The sequence below is a fragment of the Argiope bruennichi genome, chromosome 3 (assembly GCF_947563725.1).
Source record: "Argiope bruennichi chromosome 3, qqArgBrue1.1, whole genome shotgun sequence".
NCBI classification, from domain to species: Eukaryota; Metazoa; Arthropoda; class Arachnida; order Araneae; family Araneidae; genus Argiope; species Argiope bruennichi.
Genome location: NC_079153.1, coordinates 21698903 through 21713737, shown reverse-complemented (window position 1 = coordinate 21713737; position 14835 = coordinate 21698903). Strand labels below are relative to the sequence as shown.

Below are 14835 nucleotides of genomic sequence, written 5' to 3'. Positions count from 1 at the left end.
ATAAGGCTAAATATTAAATAACACAATTATCAAAGAATGTCAAATATCTAGTAAGCTGCTCAGCTTGGCAACTTTAACTCAAATTATTCATCTGTTTCAAATAAAATATATCAGTGTTAATTTAGTTTAATACTTTAAAGAAACACATATTTAAATAATCAATCACTTTTTAATTTTAAACCTCATCTCATTAAAATTATAATTTGATACTTTTTATTTTCAAAAACTATTCTGTACAAAAAGAAAAAATTCTTTTAAAAATAAAAACGGTTTGAGGTTGATTTTACAAAAGTTACTAAATTATTATTTGATTCATACTTGCATTGGTAATATTATGACTAAAATAAAACTTTTTAAAATACTCCTTACAAAAGTAACACAAGGATCAATTAGAAACTTAACACAAGAAAAAAGTATAAAAACAAAGTTTGAGGTAATATCATTCATTTTAACATCGTGGTAAAAAACACAATACAACTTCAATCAAAATTTATTTATCTGAAAGTAAAATATATATTTTCACCCGATTAATGATATGAAAATGTATCACATTTTCATGTTGATACTGCAATGTGTTGATAATTACTTTTCTTCCAAAATTTGGATGTGAAATTGTATCATATGATAATTTAATTTCTCATAAAGAAAACACAATCTAAAGGTGACTTAATGGGATTGTTTTTAATGATACTGAATTGTTAAATAAGTTAGTAAAAAATTTCCATATCAAATAATAAAAAAGAATATTTCCTTTTGCTTAGATACTTCAATTAGAGAATATCAGCAAACATTTTCTGCATTTACAATTAAAATAAATTCCTTAAATTTAAGCATAAGTAACTGCCATAAACAGCATCAATTCTAATTTAACTTGAAACTTCATTAAACATTTAATTCAGTTCATTTAAAATATTAATATTTTATTTCAAAGAAATATAATACTAACCTTTTTTAATTTCTATATATCTTATATCTTTTCTTATAATAATTTTAAGTGATTATATTACTTGGGAGAAAATATTTTATTAATTTCTACTAGTGTTACAACATATATATTTTAAAAATATCAATGTACAATTTGAAGGAAAGAACAAAATATCTAGATACATAAATGAAACTGGTCAGCGCAAGAGCTATTATAAATATATTGCTTTTATACAGAGAACATTTAAGTCCTGTCAATGGAAGTAATAATGATCTCAGAAACTTCACTGCTCGAAAATCTTATTATCAACTGATTACATCAACAATAAATTAACAAAGTAAAGAAATACTTTTTTCAGTTTTCCTTAATAAATAAACACATATAGTAAGTTTTTTTATATTCAGCCATAGTATATTAATAACACTTTCCATACATAAGCAAAATGTATTATTGCATAGCATTTTCTGGCAGTATATAAATTCTGTTCCAGGAAATGGTACCTATAAGTCTACAGGTATCCTGCACAAGTACAGAAAAGGAAGGCAGTTGTTTCTAAAAGTACACAATCCATTATCAGGGCACTTATAAAAAACACTATCAATAGTCACTAAAGTCATACCTATGACATGGTATCTAACATGTATGAAAACATCAAATAAGCCCTCGCATTTTCTTGTATTCTTCTAAATTAAGGGACCTTTTAGGAGCTGCTGGAGGAGCAGCAGACACACGGGTAACATGGGCAGACAGAGCTATATTAGGCATTTGAAGATCAATTTTAATATCAAAGTCATGAGCGTTAAAAAGATCTTCATCCTGAGGATTATTTGTAGTTGCAGAAGTGGCTGCTTTCCGCTTTTCTTCCTCCTTTCTTTTCATCTCTTCTTCTAATTGCTTCTTCTTTTCTATTTCTTTTTTCTTGGCTAATTCTAAAAGAAGGGTAGAATTTATTTGTGGCTCTCTGGACTTTGTGACTAAAGTAGGAGCACAACGTCGACGAGTAAATGGGTCATCAACAGTCTGCGGCCCATTCTGTGCCATTTCTTTAATAGCTTTCTCAGCTTCAATAATGTTCATTTTTCGATTACGGACATTGATATAAGTGATGTTGCTAATAGTACTAGTCCTCATGTTATCTAATTCCTTTGCCCGCTCCTCAATTCGTTCCAATTCTTCTTGATACCTTCGGACTTCATCCAGATCACCTTCCAACTCGGCCATTTCTTTTTTCTTTAACAGCTGAGTTTTTCTCATTGCATAGTTGTGAGGATTTTTCTTAAACCTTTCTTTCTCTTTAACAATATTTTCAACATCATCTTCCTTGTACTGATAGTTCATGGCAGTTTGAATATCTTTTAATTTTTTCTCAACATCATCAGTGGTTGGCAAGGCTATGTTTTCTAGTAACAAAGTTTCTCTCCACTTATGAAATTCTGAATCACTGAAATCTTTATTAGATACAAATTCTAAACGGAAAACTCGATCTTGTAATCCATGTTTCAAACGTAGCCCTTTATTTGTTCTTGTTGTACCCAACTGGTAAATTTTAGCAGTTTCAACAACATCAATAATTTCAGCCACTCTGTACACAGGATTACCATTATTAGCACCAATACCTATTCTCACAAAACAACCAATGACTGTCTTGGCAAAAAAAGGTGCATGAACCCACCTTTCTAATTTGTGCCTGGAAAGGCGAATTTTTGAAAGTTCCTCTTTAGAAGCTACATATTCTGATTTTTTATTACAAGGTTCATCCTCATCTTCACTTCTTGAATGATAAGATGCTTCACTTTGATTGTCTCTTTCATTTCCACTAGCATCATCATCATCATCATCTGAATAGATATCACTTGCTCTAAGCTTTTTCACAGGTTGCTGGCTATCTTTATCATCAGAATCAACTTCTTCTTCTTCTTTTGCATCTTCTGCTTCTTTTTCTTTTTGGAGTTCAGCAAGCTTCCTTTTTTTTTCTCTTCGCTCTTTCAAATCTTGTATAGCTTGAGCTTTCTTATCCAGTTTACCTTTGTTCTCTTCCACCATTCTCCTGCGTTCCTTGCTGCGAGAACTTGCATCTGTCTTTTGCTTCATTTCTTCCTTCTTGGCCTTCATCTTTTGTTCCTTTTTCTTTGCAAGCCTCAATTTCTTTTCTATTTCAAATCTTGTTTTCAGGACTTCTCTCTTCTCCACTCTGTTGTAGATTTCCTGCTCTCTCTCCTTTTCTGTCATCTGGGCCAATCTAGCTTTGTCTTCCTCATCTCCCATCAAATTCTCGTCATAACCATCATTAAATTCATCATCGCTGTCCGAAGCCTCTCCAGAACCACTTCCCGAGTCAGACACTTCGCCTTCTTCGGGTTCAGAACTCGGCGCATTATCAGCTTCGTCTTCGCTGCTGCTGCTACTGGAACTTCGGGATTCATCTTGAGTTTTCTTTGGGAGAGATTTCTTTTGCTTTTTCTTCTTCTTGCCACCTTTCCCATCAACGGTCCAGTCGTCATCACTTTCAGAAGTCTCAGAATCAGAATCGGATCGCTTTGACGATTCCTGCTTGTTATTTTCAGTATTTTCTTTATCTGGTTTGTCAGACAATTCACCTGTTTCAGAGGCAGAATCTGGACTATCACTATCATCACTGCTAGAATCATACACAACCCTATTCTTCCTTTTCACCATTTTGAATAACTAAAGTATAATACTAACAAAAATTAGAGAAAATAAGGCTTATCTGACAAATCAACGTGTTTCAGGTCACAAACTTAACTTTTACAAACAAGACATGGCGAGCAATTACACCAATCACATCACAATAATGAAATGCAAAGTGCCACCGTCTGAAAGTTAAATAGTGATGGAAAGTTTTCCCGCGTCAGTATTCGGAGGCTTGAGTATAGTATCAACATTTTTTTTTAAATATTTCCTTTCTAATTTAAAATTATTATTAAGAATCTAAAATTATTTTATTTCAGAATATTCAAGGATAAAATAAATTTTCATGCCAAAAATATTAATGTACAGAGAGATCAAATAAGTTAAATATTTTTTTCGAACGAAATAATTCTCATCGCTCAGTGCCAAAGTTTTCGATCAATCTATGTAGGTAGTATATGATCTTTCCCTATTGTTTGTGTCTGCACATGGAAGTATAAAATAATGGCACCAATAACCGGTATGTTCGTTGAAGTTTTTTCGCCACTTCAAGGTAAGTTTTCTTCGAATAAATGCATTAATATTTATTTTTTACACATAAGTAAAAAAATGGGCTGTTCAATTAAATATGGGTTGCGTTAACTAATAGAAATTATAAAGTGTGTTGGTTGTATTTATTTACCTAACATTTATTATTTTTTTTATTTCAGAAAACAGTAAATGTAACATTTATTGATTAAATTTTTAGTAATTTTTGTTATTTCTCATAAATTTATTTTATTAAATATTGTTTCTTTATACCATTATCATAAAATTTACTCATTTGATATTGTTGATTCGTAACTAAATTAAGCGAAGAAAAAAATATAATAAAAAAATATTATATTATATTTGTACTCCAAGCATTAGGAATAGAATTGCAGACATAAACAATTCTGTTAACCCATAATGTATTGTTTTTCGTTGCTGCCCTCTTTATTTTACTAATAGCCCTGGTGTTGCTTTAAAACAGGACGTTAATATAACTAAACTAATCTAAACTTTATTTTACATTTGCATAAAAATCATAAGTTAGTGAGCTTTGGCCACTAAAGTGCTCAACTTTTTTTCTTTGAAAATTTTAGTGTTTCAAGAATGTCATTAAATATATTTAATCTGACTAAAAGGATATAAGAAAATCTAAACTGCAATTCTTTCAGCATTACATTTATTGATTTCAGTGACATGCAGAGAAATTCCTACGTGTCATTTTTGATTGTTTAGAAATTAACTATTGATCTTAATTAGAATTGGCACTCTCTATATACACTAATGGAATCTTTTCTCTTATGAAGCAACCCAGACACGAATGAGCTGTAATAACAGTTATGTGAAACTAGCATTCATTCTGAAATTTAAAATAAAGTCTTTGGAATATATTCATTTTCATTAACTTAAAAGCTGAAAATTTATTTTATTCCATACAAAGTCAATTTATCTAAAATGTAAAATCATTAGAATTCAATCATTTATATATCTAGATATATGGCATTATCTCATAATTTAGACTGGATTAATCTGTGAATGACCAAATCAAGAATACAGCATTATGCTGATTCAAAAGTATTTTAATAAACAATTAAAACTTCATGTGCAAAATGTATATGGCCAGTACAAAAATTAATTTGTATGACTATCTCGTCATATGGCAACAGTTTTGTGCCATAAGTCATGCAATATGTGATAAAATTTGATGACAATAGTTTTTCATTTTTATAAGTATGATTATCACAATATTATAAAGCAATTCATTCAGTTTCAAAGTTACCAATATACAGAATATCTATTAAAAATTGATATAAAAAAACTGCATTTTTTTTTACTAGTTATTAATCTGTTTTCATTTTTAAAAATCTATTTTCGTATATATTACTGTATCATCCAGGCTAATGCGATACACATTGTTGCCATGCGAGAGGACAAATAGGATTTTTGATATTATATACATATTATGCTTTTAATTATAATGTTTCTTAGCATCTAAAAAAGATGTTTGTATCATTAGCAATTATATCAGAAAATCAATTTCAACTAAAATTTGAAATCTTCTGATAGGCATTGCTTTAGGAATAAAAACAAATTATCTATTAAAACATTTCAAATGTTATATAGGTATATTTAATTTTAGTTTGGCTAGATTGATAGAAAATAAATTTTTCTTTAAAATATTTTTTTAAAAATAATAATAAATATTTATTTATATTAGTTATTTTTGCAGCTATATGGCATTTGTGTATCTCTGATTTTTTAAATCTGTACTCAAAGGGTTGTGTTTCTTCAGCCTTATTTTTCAAAGTGTTCATAGTATTTCTTAATATTATATTTTTTTATATTAAAACTTGTTACAATAATTTCAAAGGTTTATATTTACCAAGATTATTTAGTCGAAAGAATTGCATTTAGAGTAAAATGTTTCAGAAAATGATAACATGATAAAAAAATTTAATATATTTAAAGATAAAGATGAATACTTGATTGTGATTACATACATGTTAACTTACTTTTAATGCATTATCAATAGTTTCATAATTAATCTTGGAAGATCATATCTAGTTATTTTAGCATGCAGACTCAAATTGTAAGAAAGAATAAATTCTTGAAGGATTATAAACAATTCAAATTTCTTTGTAATGTTCACTCTATGTTTTTTTCATTGTTCAAATAAATTTTTAGGAAAATAGTCATTTTATGTTACAATTTTTTATATCTCATGTTCAGAATTCACTAAAGTTAAAGTAGAGCCTGTTGGAAAATGGTTCGAACAACTTCAAGCAGTCAAGGCAAATGAATATAGTCTTCATGTAACTTCTGGAAATTTAGCAGAGAATGAAGATGAAGATGATGTATCATCTGAAGAAGATGAACATTTTGAAGATAACTCAGATTATTTAAGAAAATTAGATCCCAAAGATTGGAAGGTCAGATATTTTTTCTATACTGTATCCAGTTGCCATAAATGCATTGTTATAAAAATGACATATTAGTATATATCACTAATTGTATTGAAATTTTAATATGGCTATTGGTAATCCTTGTTTTGAGCTTAATGTGTTTGTCTACCCCCCCCCCCCTTTTTTTTTTTTTTTTTGTCATTTTACTCTTAAATCTGATTCAAGTAACAGTAGTTATACCAATTTCAAATCCATGTTACCATATAAAATCCGTCCATCAATATACAGTGCTCTTTGATAATTCATATATATATGTCTATATTTTTTATATTAAATATAAACATTCAATGACTTAAATATTCACTGAAAGAAAATTTTCTTTATTGGTTGGCAAAATTTGAATTATGTGAACTTATAATTGATTTTTGTAGAAAAAACCATTAGGTAGTTAGTGTATCCTGGTAATTTTTTAAATTATCAGGATACACTAATATTATACTAATACTTTTAAATACAAAATGGATTTTATTTATATAATGTCTGCAACTGTATTTTTTATTTTATCTCTACTAATTAGAAAGGACAATAAGTATTATTGTATGTATTGGTCTGTTAATTGTTTAAATTCATATTTATTGTGTGGATGTTTTGATGTCCTTTTAGTTAAGATTGTATTTCTGTTTGCAGAATCAAGATCATTATGCTGTATTAGGTTTGAAAAAGAAAAGATACTTAGCCAAAGAAAGTGAAATTAAAAAAGCATGTAAGAGATATATTTTTTTTAATTTATAATTTGGTACAGATATTGATAGTTTCATTAACATAAAATATTGGAAAATAAATTCAAGGTCAATTTCTGTTAAGGTTTCTGTAATGATTTTTAAAATACAATTTAAAAAAAAAAAAAAAAAACTATGTTTCCTTCATAATGCATACTATTTTGGCTTCTACATTTTGATTTAGTTGACTGCTATTTCCAATTTCTCATTGATCATGCAGTCTTTAAAAAAATATATTTAAAAATTTTATCTATCTAAATTTTGTTAATTAGGAACATTATTAAAGTGTAAGTTGTAATATGTTAAAATTTGCAGCTAAAACAATTCAAAACTAATTTTTAGAATATTAATTGCATATTTTTTCAAAATTAGTTCCCTTGTAATTAGCAAACTCTTTTTACTATAACTTTTATACTATCTTCATGAAAAAGATATGGATATCATTTAAAATTTCAGAGCTAGCAAAATCATTTCATGGAGTCTCCTTCCCTTTTAGATAGAAAGAAAGTTTTAGTCCATCATCCAGACAAACGGCGTGGTGCTGGAGAAAATGTCAAAGATTTAGACCATGATTATTTCTCATGCATCACTAAAGGTAATGCACTTAACCTTCTTTTACTTTTCTTATTGTTAAATATTAGTCATTTTCATAAGATAACATTTTTATTTATATTTAATGTATTTCTTTTCATATTTTAAATAAAGTTAATCATTCTGATAGCACAAAAATGTGAAATTGCTTTCTTTGGCTAGCTTATGAAATTCTTGGAAATTCTACTAAACGGCAGTCATATGATAGTGTAGATCCAGAATTTGATGACATTGTACCCCCTGTTAATAACTACTCTAAAGAGCACTTTTTTGAAGAGTTCGGACCCATCTTTGAATCAAATGCAAGGTAAATATCTTTTTACTTTTTGCTAAAAATTTTTGACTCTTTATTCATAAATGTATTATTGCATGTAAATTGACCTTGTTTTCTGTTTTGCAGATGGTCTAATAAAAAACCTGTGCCTCTTTTAGGAAATAAAAACTCTACTGTTGAAGAAGTAGATGCTTTCTATAGTTTTTGGTAATTTAGCCAAATATTTGATGTCCGTTCACATTTTATCTTTTTTGCTTCTTTGAAAATAACATTCCTTTCATTTTCAGGTATGATTTTGATTCATGGAGAGAATTTTCATACTTAGATGAAGAAGAAAAAGAGAAAGGGGAAAAGTAAATAAATATTTTCTTCTTTATTAATTTGATTGATAAAATTGCACATGGGTAGATTGAATGAAATTACATGAGTCAGATCCTAAACAGATAACTTCTATTTTATTAAATTTTGTCACACTTTATAATGATGCTTAATTCAATTTATCTTTGGTTAAAAAAGTGAGAACCTGCTTAAAAAGCTATCCTTAATTTTCAGTTATGTACAAACATGAACTGTTTTTTATTTTTTTCCCTCCCTTTTTTAATAATAAATTGTTTTGATATTCATTGTCATACAATAGTAAACAAAAAAAATTATATTGATTATAGATGTATCTTCTATTAATAACATTTTTTTAATGTACAGTCGAGAAGAAAGAAAATGGATTGAAAAACAAAATAAAATAGCACGACAAAAGCGAAAGAAAGATGAAATGGCTAGAATAAGGCTATTGGTTGGTAAGTGAATGCTATTCATTATTTTTAAGTGATAGTATTATACTTTCTTTTACTGATAAATCTTTTTCTTTTTTTCTTCTATTTTAATTTATTACTGATTATGCTCAACTCCTTTTCTGAAATTGCCAGTTCATATTTTTTTTAGCTTAGCTATTTAAATTATTTTATTTTTATTGTGTTCAGTTTTAAACAGTAATATCTATTAATTTTAAACAGGGCTATTTTCAGTTTTTACAGAATTTAAATGGTTATTATTATAACAAAAAGAATAAACATTGTTTTTTAATTTTGAATGATGCTCCAGTATAAGTTGCCCTATCCAGGCACATATATAAATTGCACTTACTGCTTGATTTCATATGTATTTTCATCAGATTTTGTTGTTTTTTCATTCATTATTTTATTTATTATTCATTATATTTATGTATTACCTAAATTCTTAATTATTTTAAAGACAATGCTTATGCATGCGATCCCAGGATCTTGAAGTTTAAGGAAGAAGAAAAACAGAGGAAGTTGGCTCAGAAGAAAGCTAGGGAAGAAGCCGCTCGTCAGAAAATAGAAGAAGATAAACGAGTAAATATTTTACAGAATATGATAGAATTAATCATTAATGCTCTCATATTTACTGTTAATATTTAAATTAGAAAGTTACAATTTCTTAGTAATTAATTTTTTGTAGAGAAGACAGGAAGCTTTGGAAGAAGAACAGAGACAGAAAGAAAAAGAAGAGGAGGAAGCCAAACTTAAGGTCAGTATGTGTACATACTTCACAATGGTTCCTCATTATTTGCTACTTATCCCTTGCACTCTAATGTTTAGGCTTGCTCAAAGTGTATGCAAGCCCTTCATTTTGATATTAGATTTCACAGTGTAGAAATATTTGGGAATTAAATGAGCCTTTGTGGGAAAGAGGATACAGCTGTGTATAAAAATTTATTTCAAAATATTTGCAAATCATCTTATTAGAATATATCTTGAAAACATATATTTTACTTCTGCTTATAAGTATGTTGTGTGCTGAGTAAGTGTTGTAAGTAAATATTATTTTATTTAAAATTAAATTGTTATTTATAATTGATGATAAATAGAAAATATGTTCTGCTGATTTGCATTTTAAATTTTCAGAGAGAGAAGGAGAAAAAAGAAAAAGAGGCCCTTAAGAAGCAGCAAAAGCGTGAAAAAAAATTGTTGCAACAGATCTGTGAACGAAATAATTACTTTGCTTCTGATGATGAGACAAAAATTGCACATTTAAAAGAAGTTGACAAATTATGCAATCTCTTATCATTGCAAAAGTAAGACAGTTCTCTTTTTAATTTTTATAAGAAAATTAAGAAAACTAAAGAATTTTCAGTTTTTTGCAGTATCATCTTGAATTAAAATTTAAATCTATTTCCTTAGACTTCAAGATTTGAATACAGCTCTTCAGAAAGAAGATGATAGTAATAAGAAGAATGTATTCTTGCTAGAAGTATGAGTGAATTTAATTTTTTTATGCCTTGCGTAAATTGCATTAACATTTTTTAATTATATATTTCACTGTGAATATTTATTTAAAATATTTGTTTCCCTATCTATTCATCTTTTATTAATTCATACTTCATTTTCATACTTATATACCTATTTTCATATTCTTACACCATTATATAATTTAAATGAAAGGCTCGTAAATTTCATCTTTGATTTAAAATTAAGTTATTCAAAATGATGTAAGTGTACTTTCATTTTTTATAAAAACATTCTTTTGTTTTTATTCATTTTAATAATATTACCTTCTTACATTCAGACATATGGTTATGTCCTTTTAACTGTAACTCTTTACTTTCATTTGTTATAAGATATGTTAATTACTATTTAGCTGTGAAGAAATTTGTGATACTTTATCCCTTACTTAAAACTATCGAGAAAATTCCTGTTAAAGCAGCAAAATGCATGAATTGGATTTAATAACTGAAGAATGCTTTCTTACTGCTTCAAAATTATTATCCCTTAAACTGAATAAATAATAATTGTGTGTGATAAATTTAAAATACAAATGTTAAATTTTTTTTTATATATATAGGTGGAATCTTTAAAAAAGCAAATGGAATTAGAGAAAGAACAACTTATTGCATCTGCACAACGATCTTCCTCAAGTAGTGAAGACAAAAAGGCTTCTCAGAAGCCTTGGTCCCCTGCTGATCTCCAGCTCTTAGTAAAAGGTGTCAATCTTTTTCCTGCCGGCACAAACAATAGGTTGGTATTTTGTATGCCACTTAATTTAAAGGAAAATATTATTCATCTATGTTTTATTTTAAAGTTTCAGAAATTTTAAACCTGTTCTTTCAATGAATACTTTTTTTAAAAAAATGAATATGTCGACAAAATATGGGAATCTGTTTTATGGAGTTTTTTATTATTTATAAATATTATCAAAAATTATATCAATTATATATCAAATTTGGCAGAAAATTTTATTGAAGGAAATTGTTTGTATAGGTGCATTACATCTCTGCATGCCATCAGCTGTTGCATTTCAAATTATAAGTACTCCATAAGCCACAAATGATTCCAGATATTACATCAAAATATTTTATGTAATGTTTTTTTAATATATAATGACAATATCTGAATTTATTAATTTACTAAAATAGCATTGCATAAATTTAAATAGCAGAATTTTTTTTAAAAAAAATAATTGCATTCTATTTCCTTTAAGTTTTTAATTGATATATTTCAGTGCAGTATAATTCAGGTTATAAAATATTGTGTAAAATTTGTAGAAAAAGATTATAAACTGTAGACATTTTTTAGAATTATTCCTAAATTGATAGATAATTTTTTCAATAAAATAAATCATTTTTATATGCAAATTTTTGTAAAACTGAAAATTAAATTAACCTGCAGGTTAGTTTAAGTATTATTGATACTACAATCTAGTTGTGGTGTCTGTATATAGCATTTCATTATCAATTGGTGGTGAGAGAAGTGTAGTTTCTACATTGGCAGTTTATATAAAATATGTATAATATGGAAATAACTTAAAACCAAAATATACTATATGGATTTTTTTTGTCTTAATTTTTTTTTTTTTTTTTTTTTTTTTTTTTTATAAAAATGATGTATGGTTTTAGGTGGGAAGTTATAGTGGCATTTATGGAACAGCATTCAACTTCAAATGTGAAAAGAACAGCTAAGGAAGTGCTTGCAAAAGCAAAAGAGTTGCAAAAACGAAGTAAGTATTGATGAAATGAAAATTCTGATTTTCATATTTAATATGGAGTTCTTTGCTATGAGAGAATGAGTGCATTTTAATAGACTCTTGAATGCTATCATACACTATAAATTAAAAACTCTAAATAGATCCTTATTTCTTTCTAAAATTATGAAAAAATTTTATTTAAAATATTTCTGAAAATTAACTGCTTTGTCCATTCATGCTTATTTTCTTTGCAGGTGGTGGATTAAGAGAGGAAATCAACAAGAATGCTTATGAGGCTCTTGAAAAGAACCAGAAGCAAATCCCAGTGGCTGTCAAAGATCAGTCTGCTCCTACAGAAAGATTTGATGGTAAGTAATACATTATGGTCGAGAAGAAGAAAGGTTTTCAGTGTAGAAGCTGGAAAAGGATTCTTTATCTAAAATGATCATAGCATAAACTATTATATTCCTTGAAATATAAAAAAATTCTGATTCTGTGACTATGAGCAAACAAGCATTTTTGAAATAAATAAATTATGAGATTATAGAAATAGTCACTTTAAATATATATATATAGTGACTGTTTATCTCAGTGAAAAAGCTAGTCGCTAAGAGTGGTTAGTATTGTAATAATTGATATAAAAATTTATAGTTTTATTGAACACAAATGAAGCCATTTACTTTTTTTTTCTAACTTTTTAAAATGTGTTGTCATTAGACAATTGAAACATCAATGGATATAAGTAACTCTTAGATTCTTATTCTGTCTTTTTGTGTGTTAGTTTTTTTAATTAGGATATGCCTATGAATGACTGACTTTCATTTATAGAAAGCAATACAATCACGAACAAATTTTATCTCAAAACTTTAATGGTTTTTAATTTTTTTTTCAATAAAAAAAACCAAATGTTTAAAAAATTACATTAGTTTATATGCAACTAAACTAGCAAGACATATGAAATTTGTTATGTTGCCTTCATGGCAAAACGATAGATATAATGAAATTTTGGATGCATCAATGTAAAAATCCTTGATCTGCATTTACATGTCTACTATACCACCAACATATATGGGCAAGATGAATGCAACTTGAAACCAGAACTCTTCTGGATAGTATAAAATTAGTTGATAACTTTCCAAGAAATAGAACACAATATATTTTATAATTTCTGTTTCAACTTCCTTTTTCATTCAGTTAGCTCTGTTCTTTTATTTGTTGTAATAAAGATGTATAATAACATTTTAAAATTATAATTTAGGTTTTATTTAATGTAGCTAGAAACAGTTATTACAGTATTCAGATATGAAATCCTATAATGTAAGCATTAACTTTGGTATATCTGTTTTAAATTTGTCATATCATATTTTAGTATAGTTCTTTCTACCAATTTTGATTAAAACAGTATTTTTTTTTTTCCAAATGTTAAATATTTAACTTATTTTGGGTACAGGAAAGAGGAATCATAAAGAAAATTTCATGATGGTGATCATAGCATCATATTAATTACCATAATTTTACTAGATAGATGGGGGAAAATTCTAATTCAAAAGATAGCAAACAAAAATAATTTGATTCAGTTCAAAAGCTAAAAATTGTTCAACAGAAATCTTAATGAATTAATGAACAGAATATTTTTAATTTAGATCTGTATATGATATAATGTATTTCAGCATTTAATAAGCATGATAAATTTATGGCATGTAAAATAATCTGATGTTAACCATCTTTTTGTTTAGTTCCTGAAGAAACTCCTAATGCATGGACAGCAGAGGAGCAACAGCTTTTAGAACAGGCACTCAAGACCTATCCCAATAATACCCCTGAAAGGTGGGAAAAGATAGCAGCCTGTATCCCTGGAAGAGATAAGAAAGATTGCATCAAGAGGTACAAGGTTAGTATGTAATTTTTTTTTATCACATATCTGTTAGTTCTCTGTAAAATGCTCTGTTTTTATGAAAAGAAAAACACTTCATTCATTCGTATTCAAATTAGAATTTTTACATAAAATAACTTGTAACGATCACGAGGGTTTAAAACTAGTTTAAATATTTTCTTAGTGTAAACTGTATAATTCTAAGAAAATGGTGCAGAAATTTATTTTATTGTTAAGTAATAATATACAATTTTTGTATATAAATAAATTTAATTCCAAACTATAAAAACTTATAATAATTGAATAATTAAAATGCATTAACAAATAATAAAAAGATCAGTTTTTCAGAGAAATGATGAATATTTGTGTGTGTGTGTGTATATATATATATAATATACCTTTCCCTCCTACACCTGTGGGCATGGGAGGTCATCAAATTTTAAAACAGAATATTAATAAAAATTTTGCTTTACTTTTATTGTAAACTTGTCCCGCTTATTCATCTAATTAATGTTATTGAAATTTCTACATTTTAATCTTAAAAAATGACTTTTGCATGATGGAAGAAATTTTTTTATTGCATTATTTGCCAGTTTGCAAATATATTCTCTTTCATTTTTTTACAGGATTTGGTAGAAATGGTTAAGGCAAAGAAAGCTGCACAAGCAACAGTTGCAACTAAAGCTAAAAAATAAGTTGAACTATAAATTATTTTTAGCAATGTCATATAATACTGGGCAGTTCACATTGTGATATTTTTAATATGTTCCCTGTAAAAAATTGTAAAATAAATATACTGTATTCATAATAGATTTGAATGTTTGTTTACATACCAC

At 27.2% G+C, this 14835-nt stretch overlaps 2 protein-coding genes across 2 annotated transcripts; one reads left to right on the top strand and one right to left on the bottom strand.

The window, feature by feature from the left end:
* Positions 1-958: 958 nt before the first annotated feature.
* On the bottom strand, positions 959-3743 carry LOC129962621 (RNA polymerase-associated protein RTF1 homolog). Its single transcript, XM_056076456.1, has one exon. It carries the CDS (start codon positions 3599-3601, stop codon positions 1577-1579), a length of 2025 nt encoding a protein of 674 aa, XP_055932431.1. The 5' UTR covers positions 3602-3743; the 3' UTR covers positions 959-1576.
* A 234-nt stretch (positions 3744-3977) lies between these two features.
* LOC129962618 (dnaJ homolog subfamily C member 2-like) lies at positions 3978-14809 on the top strand. Its single transcript, XM_056076448.1, has 17 exons — positions 3978-4127; positions 6332-6531; positions 7192-7267; positions 7780-7878; positions 8037-8181; positions 8275-8355; positions 8436-8501; positions 8851-8942; positions 9397-9518; positions 9625-9693; positions 10071-10240; positions 10347-10416; positions 11008-11180; positions 12059-12159; positions 12381-12494; positions 13863-14017; positions 14626-14809. The coding sequence occupies exons 1-17, from the start codon at positions 4079-4081 to the stop codon at positions 14692-14694; spliced, it is 1851 nt and encodes a 616-aa protein (XP_055932423.1). The 5' UTR covers positions 3978-4078; the 3' UTR covers positions 14695-14809.
* Positions 14810-14835: the final 26 nt, after the last annotated feature.